This window comes from Sapajus apella, unplaced genomic scaffold (genome assembly GCF_009761245.1).
Source record: "Sapajus apella isolate SASKATOON/1434 unplaced genomic scaffold, GSC_monkey_1.0 scaffold40, whole genome shotgun sequence".
Classification (NCBI taxonomy): Eukaryota; Metazoa; Chordata; class Mammalia; order Primates; family Cebidae; genus Sapajus; species Sapajus apella.
Window position 1 is genome coordinate 8,269,290 of NW_022436980.1, and position 21,682 is coordinate 8,290,971.

The 21,682-nt window shown below is 37.5% G+C and overlaps 1 protein-coding gene across 4 annotated transcripts in view; it reads left to right on the forward strand.

The window, feature by feature from the left end:
* Positions 1–19,874, forward strand: part of CCDC80 (coiled-coil domain containing 80) — a 35,852-nt gene extending 15,978 nt beyond the window's left edge. For all 4 annotated transcript variants that reach the window (XM_032299080.1, XM_032299079.1, XM_032299081.1 and 1 more), the window contains 5 exons: positions 6,192–6,328; positions 8,128–8,276; positions 14,935–15,038; positions 17,901–17,981; positions 19,377–19,874. In XM_032299080.1, the coding sequence (XP_032154971.1) occupies positions 6,192–6,328; positions 8,128–8,276; positions 14,935–15,038; positions 17,901–17,981; positions 19,377–19,723 (818 nt within the window). In that variant the 3' untranslated portion in view covers positions 19,724–19,874. The remainder of the gene's footprint in view (positions 1–6,191; positions 6,329–8,127; positions 8,277–14,934; positions 15,039–17,900; positions 17,982–19,376) is intronic.
* The last annotated feature ends 1,808 nt before the right edge of the window (positions 19,875–21,682 follow it).

Consider the following 21,682-nt stretch of genomic DNA (forward strand, 5'->3'; position numbering starts at 1 on the left):
GTACATCTAAGAAGCAGGACTGTTAGACCAAATAGAAAATGTAGTTTGAGTGGATATTTCCTGATTTCTCTCCATACAAGTTGAATCATTTTGCAAATCCACCAGCAATGTTTAAAAGTGTTTATTTCCCCAAATCTCTCCAATTAATGTATGTGATCAAACTTTTGGATACTTTTGACTAATGTAGCATGCGAAAAATGGTATCAGTATAGGGTAGTGTTGGTTTGTGTTTCTCTTTTTATGCGTATGATTGAACACCTTTTCGTGTTTAGGTGGCATTTTATTTCCTTTTTAGTGTTCTTTGCCCATTTTTCTATTGGGTTTTCATCTTTTTCATTTCAATGAATAGGTATTCTACATAAATTGCAAAAAACTTCAGACGTCCCTTTCTACTCCAAGATAATGACTCATTTGTTTAGGAATGAGTTCCAGGAATCTGTATTTTCAAATGTTGCTCAGGTGATTCTGATTTGCTATTAGGTTTGATCTAGAGCAGAAGGCTCAGTAGAGGATAAGAGGGAAAGAGAGGGCTAGAAATGTAGTTTGGCACCTGAAATTAGATTTCTAATACCAAGATGAATTCAAACTTTATATGTAAACCATGCGTAATGACTAAATATTTCTGAATATATTTTTCAAATATATTTTAAATAAATTTAAGGTTTGATGGAGTCAATCTGTAGGACAGCAAATCACTTGGACAGGACACACTATTAAATGAGACAAGTTGCTCTTTCTAGAGAACAAGTGATCAGGAATGGCCAGGGTCGTCCCACCTATAAATTCAATCAGGTCACTGCTCTCACAGTAGGGTAGTAGATAGGAAAATGACCGACTCATGGAGTAAAAGAAGAGTAAGCAGATCAATTGCAAAGTAATTTAAACTTTTTCTATTTCCAATCAAAAGGAAGTAAGTTGCAAGCTGCAGGTTAAGGTTACCACAACTGAAATTACCTGCCATGGCCTGCTCAGCACTCCTGGGGATGTGCTTGGGGTAAAAGCAATTTAGCTTCTGCTGGCATGTATCTCCAGTTTTGCCTAAAGCACAACCAAGAGATTTTTGGCCCCTACTGACTTCTTGAAAAGAATAGCTATATTTAAAATGCCTTACAAATATGTTTTTTTAAAAAGATCTAATGCATGCAAAACCAAATTTACAAAATAAATATATATGAATATGTTTTCTCAAATTACATTAGACTGTGTTGCGGGTTCACAAGATCAAAGGAAACTGTGAAGGTTTTATGGTGGGTTTTCTACACAGTCCCAGAATCACTCACCTTAGCCATACCTTACTACTGTCTTTTTCATATGATACCCTTCTAAGGGGAGACGTATAATGATTACCAAATCTTTACTGAATGCTGGTTGTATGCTGGGAACTGTGCCAGGCTGAAAGGATATAAAAGATGACCAAAACTCAGTCCCTATTGTAGGATTATTCATATCTAGGGGAAAGATAGTTATGTAAACAATTGGTTGCAATGGAAGGTAATTAGCATTATTACAGAAGAATGCCAAAATGTTGAGTGCACAAGTGAGGTAAAGACAGGCTGCATAGACAATAAGGAGTACTCATGGGGATAGCATTCCAAGGAGAGAGGGCATGTTACTAGAGACTGAAAACAGAGGGCTGGAGTATAATGTATGGAGGAAGAGTTAATAGGTAAGTTAAATAATGCCATAAATGATTTTCTCCTCTGGGACAGTAGCTCTTTGTCCTTAGAGTGCATAACTACCCAGCAAACTTTTTAAATGCAGATTCCCGGGCCTTACCACCAGTGATTCTGAGTCAATTGACCTGGATCCAAGGATTGTAATTTTAACAAGGACTCCTGGTGATTGTGATGAAGGTGGATAATGGATCATACTTTTGAAAGCTGCCAGAAGAGGTTGGGAACTTTTGAAGCAATGCAAGGAGTCCAGGCCTTGGTGGAATTGCCTGAACTTAGGCAAGAGAGGGTTGGAGGAGGAGAATCCATGGATGCCACAAGGAAAGCAGTTACAGATGGAAGCTTTAAGCATAATGCCTAGCATGCAGTTGGTGTTTAATATGTTACAATTGAAGCTGAATTTTCTGCAGTGTCATTGCTGTCTATAATTAATTGTGAAAGGAAAAATACATGAGGAAATTCAGTACTACCTGAATTTGACTAATGTTGGGGTTGGAATTTTTAAAGGATGGCACTCTAGGCACATGTCCCACTTCCAGGGCCAGTCCTTATCGGCACATACAGAGTTCACCTTCCCTGGCTATCCTTCACCTCAGTAATCCCAGCAAATGGGCTTGAATTTATGAAGCATTTTAGCTGGATCAGAAGCATGTAGATAGTTTAGAGACTGTTTCCTAAAGAATTTTTCCTTCTGGCTGAGTGTAGTAACTCATGCCTATAATCCCAGCACTTTGGAAGGCTGAGGTAGGCAAATCACTTGAGGTCAGGAGTATGAGACCAGCCTGGCCAACATGGTGAAACCCTGTCTCTACAGAAAAATACCAAAAAAAAAAAAAAAAATTAGCTGGGCATAGTGGCATATGCCTGTAATCCCAGTTACTCAAGAGGCTGAGGTGGAAGAATCGCTTGAACCACAGAGGCAGAGGTTGCAGTGAGCCAAGATTGTGCCACTGCACTCCAGCCTGGGTGACAGAGCAGGACTCCATCTCAAAAATAATAATAATAATTTTTTTTTAAAAAAGAATGTATCCTTCTAAGCTCTGTAATCCTTACAAGGATTAGTGAGCTTAAATAGAACTTGGATAAATTTAACAAGAACCTGCCAAGTCTGTGTTGCTTTTCCAGACTAAAGAGAACCTCTGGTTTACCAATTCCCGATTTAGACAAAATCAGAGTTCAAGAAAGACCTGTAGCAGGAGCAGGTGCTGAGACAGGATGTGGCTTCACACATACTGGCATAGAGTGGACTCTGTCCTGCTATTGAGTTGCCCCCACCCTAGTCTGATCCAGTGATGATCAGGACTTTGATTATTTTCCTTTGGCAGATTCTCCTACTCAGCAGAAACATGTAAATATTCCTGTAATCTGAGAGTGCAAAATGTTTTATTTTTAATGTTTGGTTGAAATATTTCAGAAAACATTTTGGTTGAAAGAAAACAGGCTATGAAATTGGTTTCTTGCCACGTACTAGTAAAGCAAAGTTTACCTTAAATCTTGGTCCTAGGTCCTCTTTACCCTTGAGTGTGAGGCATTTTGGCATAGCAGACAGAATACTGGGTGGGAATGAGATGATGTCACCTGAGTCCTAACCTCACTCTATCACTAACCTGCAATGTGAACTTGAGCAAGTCATTCCTCACCTCAGGGTCTTGACAGGTTGGATTCTCTGAGAAACAGATTCTGAGACTCTGAGTTTTGCCTGCAGGCAGTTAATGTGGTATATTCTCAGAAACAATACTTATGAGGGGTGAAGGATACAAGACTGGATAGGGAGAATTTGAGCTGCAATAGAGTGGGCCCTTCAGAATTGTCCACTTTGAGACAAAGGGGATAATTTTATATCTATCCCCTCTTCTACTACATCAACCATTGAATGTGAGCTGTCCCCTGGTAGGGGTGTGACTTGGGGAAAGGTGGCTCTCTACTAAGCAGATCAATTGTCAAAGATCTAGCTGCTTATATTCACAGCAACCTTAGTTCTGAAGATAGGATCTGGACAGCACACCATAGTGTCCACTACAGTTTCCTTAGTTTCAACCTTAATAATGTGATGGGGGGATGAAGATAATGTCTATATTCAGTTATTTATTGCCATAACAAGGCGAGGTAGCAAAGACCACAAATGTTAGTGGCACATACAGTAAACATTCATTTAGTGACAAGTTTCTAGGGTTCAGCTGACCTGAGCTGGGCTTCGTTAGGTTTGCTCATGTATCTGCAGTTGGCCATAAGTTGGGTAGGAGGTTCTGCTGTTCTTGGCTGGGCTTGTACACATGTTGGGGGGGGGTCAATGGGCTGTCAGCTGACCTGGGGTAGCCTTGGTTAAAATGAGAATAAGGTAACTTGGCTTGACTGATCCCCCAGCAAGCCGGTGTGGACATATTCTCATGGCAATGGCAGAAGTAAGAACAATCCCTAACCGTATAGGCCCATTTCTAGCCTCTGCTATGTCATTGTGCTAATATCCCATTGGCCAAAGCGAGTGATACAGATGAGCTCAGAATCAATAACTACAGTTTATTCCCATATGAAGAAACTGTAGTTATTGGGCAAAGAGTATAGGTATAGGGAGGGGGGATGAATCGGTTCTATATTAAAAATCTGCTGCAACCTCCAACTTCCTCCCATCTGAGCTATTCAGTGGTTTTTGTTACTTTATCCATTAAGTAGATTCTAATGGTCTAATTCTGGTTCTAAATAGGAGCTTGAACTCTGTCCGAGTTATTAATTTCTGAATCTATTACTCAGCACAGAACCAACTCTGAACATTGGTGATAAATATTACATTGAATGAACAAAAGTAAGAATGAATGTACGTTGGGAATTAAAAATTGTAATTTCCAAGTACAAGGTAAAATCAGGTTTGTAAAGTCTCAGAATCAGAACATTAGTTGTTATGGACGTTTAGAAAAAGTAGTTTTTCAATGATTTTTATTATTATTATTACTATTCACAAAGCTAAATATGTTCCTCATTAAAATTTGAATAACAGGTATGCAGAGTAAACAATAAAAGTTTTCACTTCACCTTTTCCTATGGACTTTTTCCTACGTGTATTTCCATATGAATATATCTTCTTCCTTTTTTATTTCTTTATAACCGAGAATAAAGTCATACTATGCATTTTGTTTTGCAACTTGCTTTTTATACTCAACAATACATATTTTAAAACATGAATCTAATAATTGTAAATTAATTTAAATTTTTCTAATAACAAAATACATTTGAAAAATAGTTTTAATGCATGAGGCCTATCATTTTTTATGTTGCGGACAGTGCTTGTTCTCATATAGGCTCTCAGCTCCTGTTCCTTTGGACCACCTCCATGAAGCACTGCTACAACTTTGGGAAGGAAAACAGATTATTTCCCCTGTCATTTTGATTTGCTTTGGAGAAATAAGGCTGCTTGTTTATACACTTTCAACAGTCCTAATCAAATAAACAAAAGTAACAGTTAAATTATAATTGTCCCCTTTCATTAATGAAGAGCAATTTCTCTGGTACTCAAATTATAACATCTTGTCTGCAAAATTGTGGTTGCTTTTACTGTAGCACAGTACTGTAGTACAGTACTATTCACTGGGTAGTGATGTTGGTAATAGTGACAGGCTCTCATTGCTGTTTTTCCTGTTATCACATATTTGCTAAATTCAATTTTTTCACATTTGTTTTTAATATAGGGGATTATTTTACAGATAAAAGTTTTGGTAGGGTTGAGAGATATACTGTGACTTGAAAGGGAAGAAGTAAATAAAGCTCTTCTGTTCTTGAAAACGTTAAGATGCTTTCCCGACATACAAGTTGCCATGTAAAGCCACTGATATCTTGATTTTCATGCTTCCCATTAACCTAGTGACACCTTCAGGAACCATTCTGAATTATAAGGATTGACTTGGGGGGTTGATAATTGAAAAAAATACAGTGATTTAAATTTTCCATAAACTGTCACATTTTGTTTGAAACTATATTCACTTACAAAATTTGCATTATGAATAGCTTGACTTCTTTTGGAGCCAAAAGGAACCTGTGACTGGGTTTCAACAGAAACTCTATTTTTCTCTATAGATATATCATGCTTACTGGGTCCCAAATGTAATTCTATACTAAAAATGAGGAGACTCAGAATTACGTTTAATAGAAATAGAACTTAACAAAAGTGTTGGGTTAGTCTAGTTCCCTGTGAGTTAGGGTAACGACTCACTCCCTGGGTGAGATGGCAGTCTTCTCCTAGGCATGACTCAGCAGTCTCCACTCTCACTTTGTTCCTGTTTGCTATGAACAGGATGAACATAGATGGAGCCTTGATCATCTATAGAAGAGTAGCTTTCAAACTTTATTCATGTGTTTGTTTCTATATTTATTAATTTACTCTGAAACCTTTTGTTCAAACACAGTGTGAGTTGAATATATAAAACTAATGAAGCCTGGTGTGATTAGCCCCAGAGCCTTCACCCATTCACTTCCCAATGATTTCTGCCTTATTACACCCATATTTATTCACATTTTATTTGCCTTAAGATAACGAGAAACCCATGCGAGTGGTGGATGATGAAGACTTGGTAGACCAGCATCTCATCAGCGAGCTGAGGAAGGAGTACGGAATGACCTACAATGATTTCTTCATGGTGCTAACAGACGTGGATCTGAGAGTCAAGGTACAGTTTCTTATTTTGAATAATGTAGTGCTATTTCTTAGAATAGCAAATCTGAATTGTTTTGTTAATGAGTCCATTCAAGGTATGAGTAAGCATAAATTATTTTATAAATGGGAGGGTTTTGAGATGGGCCAAATTTTCCATGTTGTCCTATGAATTTGCATCCAAAAATGTGGTTTCTGGAAAAGACTGAGTTGGAGTGATCTCCCACAGCCCAGCTACTTGACTCAGACTAAATTCTTTTCTAACACCAATGTTGTACATTCATAAGACACTGATTAAATAGCTATGATGTGCCAGGTCCTGGAGATAAAAGGTTAAGAATGGTCTCTGCCTTCAGGAAACCCATATTTAATATAGGCCTATCTCAGAGGGATTTTTGCCTCCTGATCCACTGTGTACAAGACTTTGAGGTTTTACACCCACTTTCTTTCTATGCTTATGGACAAAGGTTCTGAACCATGAAAAGCTATGCCATATAATAATAAAAATGACAAAAAGTTGCTTTATCAAGTGCTTTCCTTATGCCTGGCACTGTGTTCAGCCCTTTGCAATCCTTATCTCACATGTCTAAGATAAATGCTAGTATTATTTTTGTTTCACAAAGGAAAAAAACAGAGGCCCAGGATGGTTAAGTAACTATCCCAAGGTCATCATCCAGTTAGTGTTGAACTTCATTCCCACACAGGCTGGCTCCAGAACCCACTGTCTTAACAATCTGACATACTGGCACTACATCACTGAAAATACATTTTACTAAAGTTTATCTTAATACCTCTCTAACGCATCTCCTAAACAATTTTTAAAACAACTTATCAAAGCGTCCTTTTAAAATTCCAGGATTCTGAAACCATGTGAAATAGGGAACATAAAAATTGTTCATGAAAATGTCATCCGTATACCATGCTCGTGTGAGAATCTTCCGGGGGAAAAAGGCTGTCGATACTATTACAATAGCTGACCCAACACATAATATTTTTCTTGATCTGGGGAGATGGCATCATTAGTTCATTCTGCACGTGTTGCCCTATCTTTAATGAGAGAGTTGGAGCCAACTCTAAGGTCCTTACCAGCTCTTACATTCTGTGATTTACTGAATTCCCACTGAGGACAGAGCTTCAGGCCATGTCCAGGCTGCTCTCCAGTTTATGCTGATTATACTCAGCCAGGCCCTGAATCTATCTCAGGCTGCTTTTGTAAGTCCAGGCAGCTGTAATTCAGGAACCTGAATTTCACTGTCTTTCAGTTGGATCCCAACTTATTTCCTTTTTTTTTTGGATCCCAACTTATTTCTGAGAATATGTAAGCAAACATGACTTAATATTAAGTGATGCTTACTCAGTGAAACAATCCCTGGGACTACAGAACAGGCCTTGGTGGAAATTTATTCTTATTGCTCAGATTACACACTCGAACATGTCATTCCATTTAGTTTCTTGTGTTAGGAACAGTGTTTCTCACTTCTTCTCCAGTTGTACAGTAAATAGGAACCAGCTTAGTCCCAAAGGTAGAGGGGTGAACCTAGGACTTGTATGGTGAGGAAGGCATGGACCCTTTTCCATAAAAGGAGCATAGTTAAGAATTCCTTGTAAAAGAGGCAGTTGTTTCATGGACTCCAACCCTCAAAACATCAGCAGAGAGCATTATTGCAGTAGAGCATTTATGAAGCACAGAGTCCTCCAGGCTCTGATTTCAAAGATTTCCCCAGAGCTCCCCTGAATTCTCACAGTTCTCTATCCTCTGAATAGAGAAAAGAAATGCACTTGTACATTAAATGCATTCTATTCTTTCTTAAACAGCAATACTATGAGGTGCCAATAACAATGAAGTCTGTGTTTGATCTGATCGATACTTTCCAGTCCCGAATCAAAGATATGGAGAAGCAGAAGAAGGAGGGCATTGTTTGCAAGGAGGACAAAAAGCAGTCCCTGGAGAACTTCCTATCCAGGTACATCACCTTTGGGGTCGCCAAAGAGGAAGGTGCAAATTTGTTCTGAGTGAGCTCATTAAAATGTCAAAGAAACACAGAGCCCACCTGTGTTTACAGAGAGAAACCTTGCAGTACAGAGAGTAATCTTGCAGCAGTCTGGCCACTGGGCTTAGTCTTGTCCTGTTGAAATGGCTCTGGTTGCAAGGCTGGCTGGGTTCAGCTCCAAGCGTCGATGTGGATTTGGTGGCTCTGGATAGGTCTTTTCTCTTTTTTCTGTTCTTTTGTTGGTACAGAGAATAAAATTCTGACCTTCCAAGGAGGTTAATTTACTCAGTCAGTAAATCTGGAGAGCTCTGCATGCAGTATTTTTATTTTACATATTTATTTATTAGGCCCCTTCTGGTTCCAAACAGGATTTGGCACACTGTGCTTGATTTTCCGCTTCCTTCCAGCTCTGCAGGAAGCAACAAAAGCCCCACTAAGACCTCAAAAGGAGAAATCCTCTTGACCCAGTTTCATGATTTTTTTCAACAATGTCATTTATTGAAGGCCTTCTTCTAGCAACCCCAGTGTCCATGGGGGAGAAGCATAGCCAGAGAATAGCGTATAAACAACTCAATCTGTTACAGGACGGGGGTCCCAGTCCAGACCCCAAGAAAGGGTTCTTGGACCTCACACAAGAAAGAATTCAGGGCAAATCCACAGTGCAAAGTGAAATCAAGTTTATTAAGAAAGTAAAGGAATAAAAGAATAGCTACTCCATAGACAGAGCAGCCCCGAGGGCTGCTTGTTGCCCATTTTTGTGGTTATTTTTTGATGATATGCTAAACAAGGGGTAGATTACACATGGCTCTCCTTTATAGACCATATAGGGTGACTTCCTGATGTTGCCATGGCATTTGTAAACTGCCATGGTGCTGGTGAGAGTGTAGCAGTGAGGATGACCAGAAATCACTCTCATCACCATTTTTATTTAGGTGGTTTTTGGCTGGCCCCTTTACTGTGAGCTGTTTTATCTACATGGTCTTTATGACCTGTATTTTGTGCTGACCTCCTGTCTCATCCTGTGACTTAGAATGCCTTAACTGTCTGGGAATGCAACCCAGTAGATTTTGGCCTAATTTTACCCAGCTCCTATTTAAGATGGAGTTGCTTTGGTTTAAACATCTCTGACAAATCCACTTTTCTCCCTACTCCTCTCCTCCCACAATGTAAGATGAACCTTCTGCAGAGACTCTGGTGCCCTAGGAAGTGTAAAGCTGCAGAAATCCATACACAACAAACTCACAGAGGTCTCAGTATAAATGCCATTCCAACTATACTGTGTGGTTAAGGGACTCCAGAAACCGAGCAAGCATGTAACGCATTTAGTGCTTGAGCCTCCAAGCAGAATCTTTACTCATGTTTCTAAAAGCACATTCTCTATATGTGAGTCACAACATTAAGAAAGATATGATTACTAAGTCGATAATCTGAATTTCTATAGATTCGCGAGGCTTCGGTCTTTTAAGATGTAATATCATGATGTATAAAGAGTGTAGAATTTACCATTACTCCAACTTTTAAGTCTGCAACTTACTAGCTATGTTGACCCTATTCTTTTCAATTAACCTGCCTGAAAAATCTCTCACCCATAAAATGAAAATAAAGATACAAGCAGCTCTATCTTCATCTATCTCCATTTAACATTGCCATTACACCTGTCATCACTTTTTGTGTGCTAATCTCTGTGCCAAGCACTTCACCTTCATTCCCTAGTTTTACCCTTGCAAGAATCCCATGATCTAAATACTGTGACTATTGTCATGCTGCAGGAGAGAGAACTGATGCCATTGGAGATTAAGTAACTTTCATCACTGAGCTAGCGTCAGCTCTAGGAGTCAGTATCCTGGGATAATCTGAATCCCTAAATCTACCTTCTTATCTTATGCTCCTTTTGAAAATATAATGTGAATTATTATTAGTTCTGAACCTAAAGGCCTAGCATTTGAAGCAAAGGAAGGTACTCTTAAAACCACAGAATTTTGGACCTGAAAGGAATCTGGGGCTCTTCCTTCACCCAAATTCTCAATGCAGTACAAATATCCAAAATGGAAATAGAAGGCACACACTTTCATAAGGACTTAAAACTCAATTCAGCCTTAGGACCACCCCCCACTGAGAAAGGGCTCTGAGCTTCACTGAACAATGGCTTATCTCGGGGGACACTAAAACACCAACTTCTGATCCAAGATCATCACTCTAGATGACAATAATTGAAAAGATTTATGATGGCTGGGCACAGTTGCTGACACCTGTAATCCCAGCACTTTGGGAGGCCGAGGTGGGCAGATCATGAGGTCAAGAGATGGAGACCATCTTGGCCAACATGGTGAAATCCCGTCTCTATTAAAAATACAAAACTTAGCTGGATGTGGTGGCGCACACCTGTACTCCCAGCTACTTGGGAGGCTGAGGCAGGAGAATCACTTGAACCTGGAAGGTGGAGGTTGTAATGAGCTGAGATTGTGCCACTGCACTCCAGCCTGGCGACAGAGTAAGACTCTGTCTCAAAAAAAAAAAAAAGAAAAGAAAAGAAAAGAAAGAAAGAAACAAATGATTTACACTAAGAGCTTTTTAAAAATTCTTTAGATGCTTTTCTTTTTTCTTTTTAAGCTAGAACTTCTTTAGGAGTTTATTTTTTATTTTAACAGTAGTAAATATATTCCAAGTTATAAATTCAAGACTTCAGTTCCCAAACCTTTGAATTAGGTTTCTAAATTTTATTTTTCTATTTATAAACAAGCAAATTTTTGCCATCACTTTTAAGAAGGCTTTGAATAATGTTTGATCTTGCTTACAAACCCAGTAATTAATCAACTTCATCACATAGGCATTATACATTTAATACATTTTTTCAACTATTTGAAATTAAACAAACAAAATCTTTCTGAGTACTTAAATATCTCTAAGTTTAATAAGTTAATCTGACAAATACAGTGAATCTAATGTTTTCTTAGATGTTCCAAAAACTGCATACATTTAGTAAGATTTCAACTTAGCCACACATCTAAACTGATGACTTAATTACACGTTCTAATTTGGAGTTTCAAGTTGTCATTTTATTAGGCCAAATTCTCTTAAGCTTCACAATAATATAAATTATACATATATGTGTGTGTATATATATAAATATATATACCTATATACAAACATATATATATATATGTATATATATACACACACACATATAATTACTATTACTATAGTACTATGATTTTGAGTCTTTGGAAACTTTTTCTTCTTAATTCTAAATCTTCCAGGGCTAGTGATCTATCCCGGTAAACTCAGGTTGCCCACCCTATAAAGCAGACAGTTATCATCCAGTTCATGGATGTTACTTAAAACCAGAGATTTGAGCCAGTCATGAGTCTGGCAGTCACAGACATCCTCAGAGATTCTTCTCACCATCCCTAGGTAGAGTGTCTTTTTATAACCACTACCTTATGGGTTTCAAATTTGAAAGGGAAAGCTGACGTTAACTCAATTTTTTTCACTCATAAACTCTTGTAATACTCCTGTAAGTTGATTACTTAACTTTTATATTTCTTTGATTCTTAAGAAATGTACAAATATTATACATCTAAAGTCTTTTGAACGAGACAGGGTCCTAAGATATGTAAATGTATTTCCCATCTAATGTAAGGGTTTTATGGGCTCTTATATTATTAATTACCATTATAGGAATATATATCTTTTATGGATATTCAGAGATACATATAATTACAATTTGGATGTCCCATGGCTGTGCCTGACTTGTGGTCACCACTCATAAGATCATTCTGCTAATAATTACAGTTGATTTGAAGGATTAAAGTGGAATAGTGTACTACTTAAAGGCACGAGCAAGACAAAATGAGTTTGATTCTAGGCTACTCCATTTACTAACTGTGTGACCATGAGCTAATTACTTAACCACTCTGGGCTTCAGTTTTCTCATTTGTAAAATGAAAATAATAAGTGTATTTTTGTTTAAGACTATTGTGAAGGGTACATTCAATACTAAAGGTAATGATGGCCCAGGACCTAGTACAAAGCAAGTACTCAATAAAAGCTACTTATTAGTAGTCCCTAGGGTCAGTTATTCTGGTCCTATAGAGAACTTTGCCATAAAGGAAGAGTTAACAGAAAGAGATTTAGTAAATACACCAGAATTGAAACCCAGGCAAAGAGAAATTAAAAAAAAAAAATTACAGTTCTGTGATTAAACCAGTATCCAAATGGGAATTTTCCTTCAAGTGTGCTGAGTGGTTGGTGGGTTTACACAGGCTAGTTTCAGCTGACCAGACCCTGAAGCCAGCCTAGCCTTCAAGCAGCACTCATTTGGTTCAGGGTATAATCACCTTTCCCTGAGACAGAAGCCCCAAAGAGTGGGAAATGCATACTAATTTGGGCACGCCAGTTAAGAGAAGCAAACACATTCATAGCTTGTAAAGTTTTTACTTAGTGGGAAGCTAAAGTGACAGAAAAACAATTTGTCTAAAATAAGGGTCTGGGTCAGTTTCACAACTCTTGTTACATCTTTTGGAAGTTATTTCCCTCAGTGTCATGAGCTGGGACATTGCAACTTAATGGGAAGGTCTGTGGGAAGATGAATCATTACTTAGGGGAAATGATCTTCTCTTAGTTGTGTCTGGGACAGAGAGTCTGAGATCCCATCCCTCTCCAATCAGGACTGCATTCAGTGGTGCACATAGGTAAACAAACCAAAATAGACCTCACCTAAAATAGCTCCTTCCAGGACACCCTACAGCTCAGTGTGAGGCCAGGAAGGCTGGTCTGGTTTGCATGCTGGCTAGGGGGCCAGCGCTGGTCTGGCATGCCTCCTAAGGAAGCAGGAGAAGTACCAGAGACTGTCGTGTTTGTGATCCAACGGCAGTCACTGTTCCCTTTCCTAAGAAACCCTGGACAGTCTCAGAGACTCCTCTCTCCCCCTCTGTGCCAGACACATTCCTCTCCCTGTCCTCAGTAGAGATTTTAGTTTTTCTTTCCCTTTAAAAAACAACAAGCAGAGGAAGTGAATGTAATGTCACAGCAAGCAATATTTGGCGAGCCTTGCAACAGGCGTCCATTCAGAGGTTGTTTCATCAAACTATCATTTTCTCTCATTCACCCAAACCACTATTCCCTCAAGATGCCTTTTTCTTTGTAGTTGAAAACTCTCATGTTCACTCCTGATGCTAGAAGGGGCCTAGGGAGCAAAGCCATGAATAAAATTAACTGGCTCTCGGCTCTTTGAATGTACTAACACCCTGTGGTCACCTGCACTGAAGGCAAAAAGCGAAACTCCAGTGAAGATGGAAGTTGAGACAACTGTATACAGTTGCCTCTTAGATGCATACTCTCGCTCTTTTATACCCTCTTGCAGACACTGATAGCACCAGCCAAAGTATCAATGTCTCTGAGGGTGTTAGATCAGGGAAACCACTGGACCAGGAGTCAGAGACGTGTCTGTATTTTGGTAATGTCTCTTAGATTTACTAGTTGGGCAAGTTATTCACTTCTCTAAGCCGTGTTTTGTTATCTGCATAATGGGGAAAATAACCCGCAGCCTCACTGACCTCTAATGAAGAACCGTATTGCATTGGTGAAAGTGAGCTATAAAATGATACACAAACCTAAGGACTGAATAGGTTATTTTACAGTGCTGTGATGGATAATGTCAATGTCTGTTAATAAAAAGTTCTACATCTAGAAGCCTGCAAATTAAGACATAATCTTCTATATCCATGTCATCATGTGGATAACTCGCATTGATAGGTTTAGAGTTTAATTCTTGTCTGTGAATAACATACTGTTATTTTTGAGTTTAGAAGTCAGGAAAAACTGAGACTTTGGTGAATTGAGCGACATGCTCAACACCACCCAAAAAGACAAAAGCTTTTTCTACTACTCTACTGTGTTGGAACTGTAAAAGCAGAAATCAAGTTTACTATATATTCTAAAATCCTATGGTTCTGGGATTAATACCATTCCACTTCATAGAAGTACTTTGTTAGCATTGGCTCTTATTAATAGTAGGGTACATTTTAGAAATTGCATTTGCCTCTGGAAGAACCTGAGGTGACTGAGGAAGGTACATAGGGTTTTGTTTTTCCAGGAATCCTCTTTGAACCTTTAAATCACTTTCCGATTTTTCTTTTTTCTGTCACTGTAATCTACTTAAAATTCAGTTTTATTTTTGTACTCTATTTCCTATCCATATATTCATTTCTTAACCCCTCCAAGCTCTACCAGGAGCTCTTCTAAGACCAGCTCTCTTCAGTTATCTTCTGAGTTTCTCATTTCTGTTGCTACAGTTTAATGTACAATTTTGGCCCGTCTTCATTGCATCTGAGAGCTTTGCCTCTCCTCAACTGACCTCATTAGTCATGGCGACCACAGACTCATGCTTGACACGTCATGCAAATAGCAAAGCAGAAAGACTGAAGTGACAACAGAAAAAATACAGGAGTGTAGTAATGCAGTTTCATGGCTTTGAGAAGCTATGGGACAATTCTAAGGGTCAGTGTTTTGTTTTGTTTTGTTTTTCTGGCCACAGAAAAAAACTGATAGCCCAAGTCATTCTAGTTTCCTACACTGGTTTCTATTGTTTAAATTAGTATGCAGTAATGGTGTCCTTCTGCCTTTTTTCCAGGTTCCGGTGGAGGAGGCGGTTGCTGGTGATTTCTGCTCCTAACGATGAAGACTGGGCCTATTCACAGCAGCTCTCTGCCCTCAGTGGTCAGGCATGCAATTTTGGTGAGTGGGAAGCCATCTCATTACTGCTTTCCCATACCACTCTCCTCCCAGTCAATTCTAAAACAGAACATAGAACCTGAGATCATGAAAATGATTCCCAGTTCAGACTGTAGGTTTCCAGACATATACTCTATTATATTGAGTATAACGTTGCTTTCAGACTGGAGCTTTAGTTGACTGTGGACTTTTTAAATTTCCTTCAATATTCTCTCCTCTTCAGTTCATCTTCATTCATGTGTTTGAAAATATCTTCTGATTTACTTTTAATGATCTGTATTATTTGTCTTCTGCTTTTTTTTGTTTTGTCTCACTTAGGTATTATCATTCACTTAGGTAATACTTGAATATCTACTTATATACCATCATTGGATACTCCATAGATTAAATATCTTTTTAAAATAGGAATGGCTCTGGGAATTAATATATTAATTGAAGCAGGCTATATTGCCCTTCTTTTAAAAAGGATTTTTATCTTCAAATTCAGAAGATGTAGTGAAAGAATTTTTTTTTTTTATCATTAGGAGAAATACCCAATGTAGATGACGGGGTGATGGATGCAGCAAACCACCATGGCATGTGTATACCTATGTAACAAACTTGTACATTTTGTACATGTACCCCAGAACTTAAAGTATATTTTAAAAAACCTTAAATAAAAGGATTTTTATCTGTAGCTGAGCACTAAGAAAGTAGCAAGATCTCTTAAATACAACCTTATTTTTAAAACAAGCAGGCCAGAGGAAAACATAGGTTTTTTTTTTTTTTTTTTTTTGTAGTGAATCGCTCAGTATTTTGAAAACTAATATATGCTTACCAAACATTTTTATTCTAGTGTCCTAAAAGAGCTAATATCATTTTGGATCTGGATATATAGGCAGTAGTAAAATGAATAGTTAATAGAACTTACTACTAAGTTCACTGATGAATCAAGAGATGACGATTTCAAAAGTAGAAGTCATACGTGAAATCTCATGTGAGATATGCCTCTGCAGAAGGAGAATTTTGAGAGATTCACTGGGCAGGGGCAAGGGCAGGGGGAAGTGGCTAAGGACAACAGATTAAAAAATTCTCCATGGAACACTGATGAATCATCATTATTTTGATGCTCTACTAGGAGGAAGAATCATCTATTAGTTAGAAAATACCCTTGATTTTTTTTAAAAAGGGCAGAAGTATAAGTTTTGAAAAGCATTAACACAGTCAAGGTCCTTCTTATGACCCAGTATGTGTAAATTATAAGTACATTTTAATTTTAAGATATGAAATAACTCAAGGAAGGCCAAAACCAAGCTCATAATGGTAAAAACAATAGAAAATTCATTAATTTTTGTTTATACTCCTATTATCAAAGTTAATAATTTAAGACTTTATATTAACATACAGATTTGATTGTGTCAGTATTCTTAAGCACACTTTAAATTATTTATAGGCACCAACGTTGCCAGTTAAGACAGAAGTTCTTACAGCAGTTAAGAAACTTTACAAGAAAAATATAAATAAAGCCAAGGTTGTTAATTTTCCAAAGATGTTTTTGCAGCAGCTATTTGGTGGTACTTTATTTTTTATTTTATTTTATTTTTTTTTTTTGAGGCGGAGTTTCACTCATGTTACCCAGGCTGGAGTGCAATGGCGCGATCTCAGCTCACCGCAACCTCCGCCTCCTGGGTTCAGGCAATTCTCCTGCCTCAGCCTCCTGAGTAGCTGGGATTACAGGCATGCACCACCATGCCCAGCTGATTTTTTGTATTTTTAGTAGAGACGGGGTTTCACCATGTTGACCAGGATGGTCTCGATCTCTTGACCTCGTGATCCACCCGCCTCGGCCTCCCAAAGTGCTGGGATTACAGGCTTGAGCCACCGTGCCCGGCCTGGTGGTACTTTATTTTTAAATCTCTGCACACAGAGCCTACGTCACATTGGTGAAAGCAGACCGTTTTGTAATATACCTGAAATGTGAACAAGTCAGATTCATATATATTAATTAATGAATAATTAAATTCATGATCTTCCCTTTTGAAAACGTGACTAACTGATATGTAGAACAGAATATTTCACTTCTCTGGTAAAAGAGTAAAGGTGAAAAAAAAATCTTTTGAATAGCATTTTGCCTGGATTTTAGCTTCTCCTTAGAAGAGCTCTCCCATGGCAGTGTTCAATTTTCTCTCCTGGACAATAAACAGCACCAACCACCTTATAATTAGTTCCAAGTTATTGCCCTGACGAGGCTGGGATTTTATTTGAAACTATGAAAGCTTGATATGACGGCTTGACAGTCCCTTTGTCCTCCTATTTTCTTTCTCTGGAATCTCTTCATGAGCACTTCGTCTTCAAAAGAATTCCAAGAAGCTACCAAGGCATGCTGTCCTGAAACTTTAAGCAGAGGATATGAAGGCAAGCTGTGCTTGCCTAAATGTTTTTTCCTTGAATCCTCTAATTTAGTGATTAAAAACCTATCCTTTAAGCCAACAGTTTTGTGTGAGGAAGCGAACAATTTATTTAACCATCCCAATTGATCAAATCTGTATTCTCTCTGAAAGTTATCTATAAAAGCTGTTATAAATTCAGAACACTAGCTTAGATCAGCTCAGATATTTTAATGTTCCAATGGCTTCATTTTTTTTTTTTTTTTTTTTTTTTTTGTAATTTAGTAGAATGAGAATCACAGTTGGTCTTCTTCAAGGTTTTAAAAAGTATATACTTCCTTATGGTAAAAATTTAAAATAGATTATTCTTCTCAATCAGGTTATGATCTATATTCTTTTTAAATTTAAGAGATTTTTAATTGTCAGATATTGGGTCTTTGAAGTAAAAGATGACTTCTAATCCTTTCCTCTAATTCTATGATTTTCTTTTTTCTCTCAGGTCTGCGCCACATAACCATTCTGAAGCTTTTAGGCGTTGGAGAGGAAGTTGGGGGTGTGTTAGAACTGTTCCCAATTAATGGTAATGTGTTGTTTTCTTGAAACAGTATGAACTAGTGTTAAGTTCAGTTAAATTACATTATGTTATATGCCAGCAGGGGTGTAGCTCTAAGTGAACAAAGTTCACTGAATCTTCCTCCCACCTCATGCATTTGTGCATGTGTGCACGTTGTGTGCATGGGATATATAGGGGAAGGGGTGTGGAGTACAAGAAATAATATTATTTTTTAATATAAAACCATTCAAAATAAGAGTAAAGATATCCATTTTTCTTAACTAAAATAATGCTTTTGGGGTCCATATAGTCCCTTATAGTTTACAAAGCATTTTCTTCTATTTTATATAATTTAATTCTCACAATAGTTTTATGAGGCACATAGGTCATAGCTCATTGATTCTCTTTCAACAGATAAGGACATACACTTAAAGGCTCAGAGAAGCTGAAAGAAAATGACTATTAGGCTGGGCATGGTGGCTCATGCCTGTAATCCCAGCACTTTGGGAGGCCAAGGCAGGTGGAACACTTGAGGTCAGGAGTTCAAGGCCAGCCTGGCCAACATGGTGAAACCCCATCTCTATTAAAAATACAAAAATTAGCCAGGTGTGCTGGCGTGGGCCTGTAATCCCAGCTACTACGGAGCCTGAAGCAGGAGAATCACTTGAACCTGGGAGGGAGAGGTTGTGGTGAGCCAAGATCACACCACTGTAGCACTCCATCCTGAGCGACAGAACAAGAACCCATCTCAAAAAAAAAAAAAAAAGAAAAAAGAAAAAGAAAAGAAAATAACTGTGGACTGAGGGTTTCAGAAAGCAAATCCAGTCTTCTCTTGTAAGACCAAGCTTTTTAAATAAAATAACATGTGTAAAATACTTGGCAGAGTGCTGGACACAGCAGACGTGAAAGTATCAGCTCCTTTTCTTTTTCCCCTTTATTCTTTTCACTATCCACAATAGTTTAAATATACATCTAGATCTTGACATAAATGATATGTTTACTTTTAACAATGAAATAAGCTTTTTATTATAAAGGTGTGTCAAAAGGAAAGCTTTGGTTACAGAGAAGTAACTAATTGGAAATAAACTTAGAATTAAAAACTTTATAATCCTTGTTAGTGACAAATTTTAAAGAAAAATTAATCTTGCCAGGATTAAATTAAGGAATTGGTTATATATTTTGTAACATTCCTACAAAAGACACACTATGTGCCCCAAAGTTTGATACTAATCATGTTACAGAACAAGGACATATAATTTCTAATAGAAAAAGCCCCAGCAAACTTCTTTAATTAGATTTTGAACTAGAGAGAACAGGCTCATGGGTCCTCCCTATTCTCACAGTGATTTCTTCTCACTTTAATGTTTTCATGGGCTTTGCCTCTTTAATCCACTAACAACAACTATTCTAATGTTATTCTAGGGAGCTCTGTTGTTGAGCGAGAAGATGTACCAGCCCATCTGGTGAAAGACATTCGTAACTATTTTCAAGTGAGCCCGGAGTACTTCTCCATGCTTCTAGTTGGAAAAGATGGAAATGTCAAATCCTGGTATCCTTCCCCAATGTGGTCCATGGTGATTGTGTACGATTTAATTGATTCGATGCAACTTCGGAGACAGGAAATGGCGATACAGCAGTCACTGGGGATGCGCTGCCCAGAAGATGAGTATGCAGGCTATGGTTACCATAGTTACCACCAAGGATACCAGGATGGTTACCAGGATGACTACCGTCATCATGAGAGTTATCACCATGGATACCCTTACTGAACAGAAATATGTAACCTTAGCCTCAGCCAGTTTCCTCTGCAGCTGCTAAAACCACATGTGGCCAGCGCCATTCTTCCACACTGCATACTACATTCCCTGCCTTTTTTTTCAGTGTTTTTCCAAGATTAAATAAATAGCAAACTTTCACCTATTCATGAGTTATTATTGAAACCTTAAATCATAAAGACATTTAAAAGAAATGTTTTTCTATCTGGAGGGGCTCTAGGGCTAAATGATGGTGCTGCAAATGGATATTATTTTCCTTTTCTTATGTAAAGGAGCTTATTTGGTATATAAAATTCTATAAAATATGTATTTATAGCTCTTTTCCTTACTTTTGTGTTAATTGGTAAGTGAAAACTATTAAAATTAAAGTTCACGCCACAAATGTTTTCAGAAAACATCTGAAAAGATAAAACAAAGAACAAATAACTTTTAACACATTGAAATTAACACTTTTTGAAATGCCAGTCTGAAAATAATTAATAGCTCTGCTTTGTATGAGTTTCTTTTATGAAACTTGATACGACAGGAGTCCAGTGATATTGGCCACAAAAACCAGAGAAAGTACCAAGCCAGCTTTGTTATAGCTACTTTCTGCCCTGTTTCTGTTATCTTTAGTATTTTTTCATATATAAATCAGGGTCCACAAAATCCTCACCAGAATCTGGCACTGCAGCCAGACGTGATACTTCCAGAGTTCCAGTACGCTGCTATGGAATTTCTGGCATGAAAAATCTAGGCCCCTCACACTTTACCCCCTGTACAGCACAGACATACCGTGGAGATATTACAGGATCAGTTCCAAACAACCATAATAGAGTGGCTATCATGATAGTGAGTCACATAAAATTTTCGGTATCTCAATGCATAGGAAAGTTATGTTTACACTCTATTGTAGTCTATTAAGTGTGCCATAGCTTTATGTCTAAAAAACATAGGTATTTTGTTTTAAAAATACTTTATTGTTAAAAATTGCTAATGATCATAATCTTTTGCTTTGATGTTGATGGCTGCTGAATGATCCGGGTGGTGGTTATTGAAGTTTGGGGTGACTGTGGCAATTTCTTAAAATAAGACGGCAATGAATTTTGCTACTTTGATCTACACTTTCTTCATAAAAGATTTCTCTGTAGCAACTGATGCTGTATGACAGCGTTTTACCCACAGTACAACTTCTTTTGATATTGGAGCCAATCCTCTCAAACTCTGTTGCTGCTGTATTAGCAACGTTTATGCAATATTCTAAATCCTTTGTTGTAATTTCAATAATCCACATAGCAACTTACACAAGAGTAGATTCCATCTCAAGAAATCACTTTCTTCATTCATTCATAAGAAGCAAGTCTTCATCTGTTAAACTTTTATAATGAGTGCAGCAATTCAGTTACATCACCAGCCTCCACCTCTAATTCTAGTTCTCTTGCTATTTCCACCCTATCTGTAGCAGAGCTTCCTCCAATGATGTCTTGAACCCCTTAAAATCATCCATGAGGGATGGAATTAGCTTCCAAATTTATTAATCATCATATTTTGACCTTCTCCCATGAATCACATATTCTTAATGGCATCTAGAATGGTGAATCCTTTCCAGAAGGCTTTTGATTTACTTTGCCCAGATCCATCAGCGGAATCACAGTCTATGACAGCTGTGGCCTTATGATATGTGTTTCTTAAATAACACAACTTAAAAGTGTAAATGACTCCTTGATTCATGTGCTGCAGAATAGATGTTGTGTTAGCAGGCATGAAAATATTAATATATGTATATTAACATTAATATATTCTATAATATAAATTATAATTATATAACAATTATATATAATCATATATTTTAAATATTTATATAATATACAATAAATCAATATATAATATATAGTTTTATATATATATTATATATCATATATAATATTTATATTATAAATATTATATGTATTATATTATATTATATATAAGCAT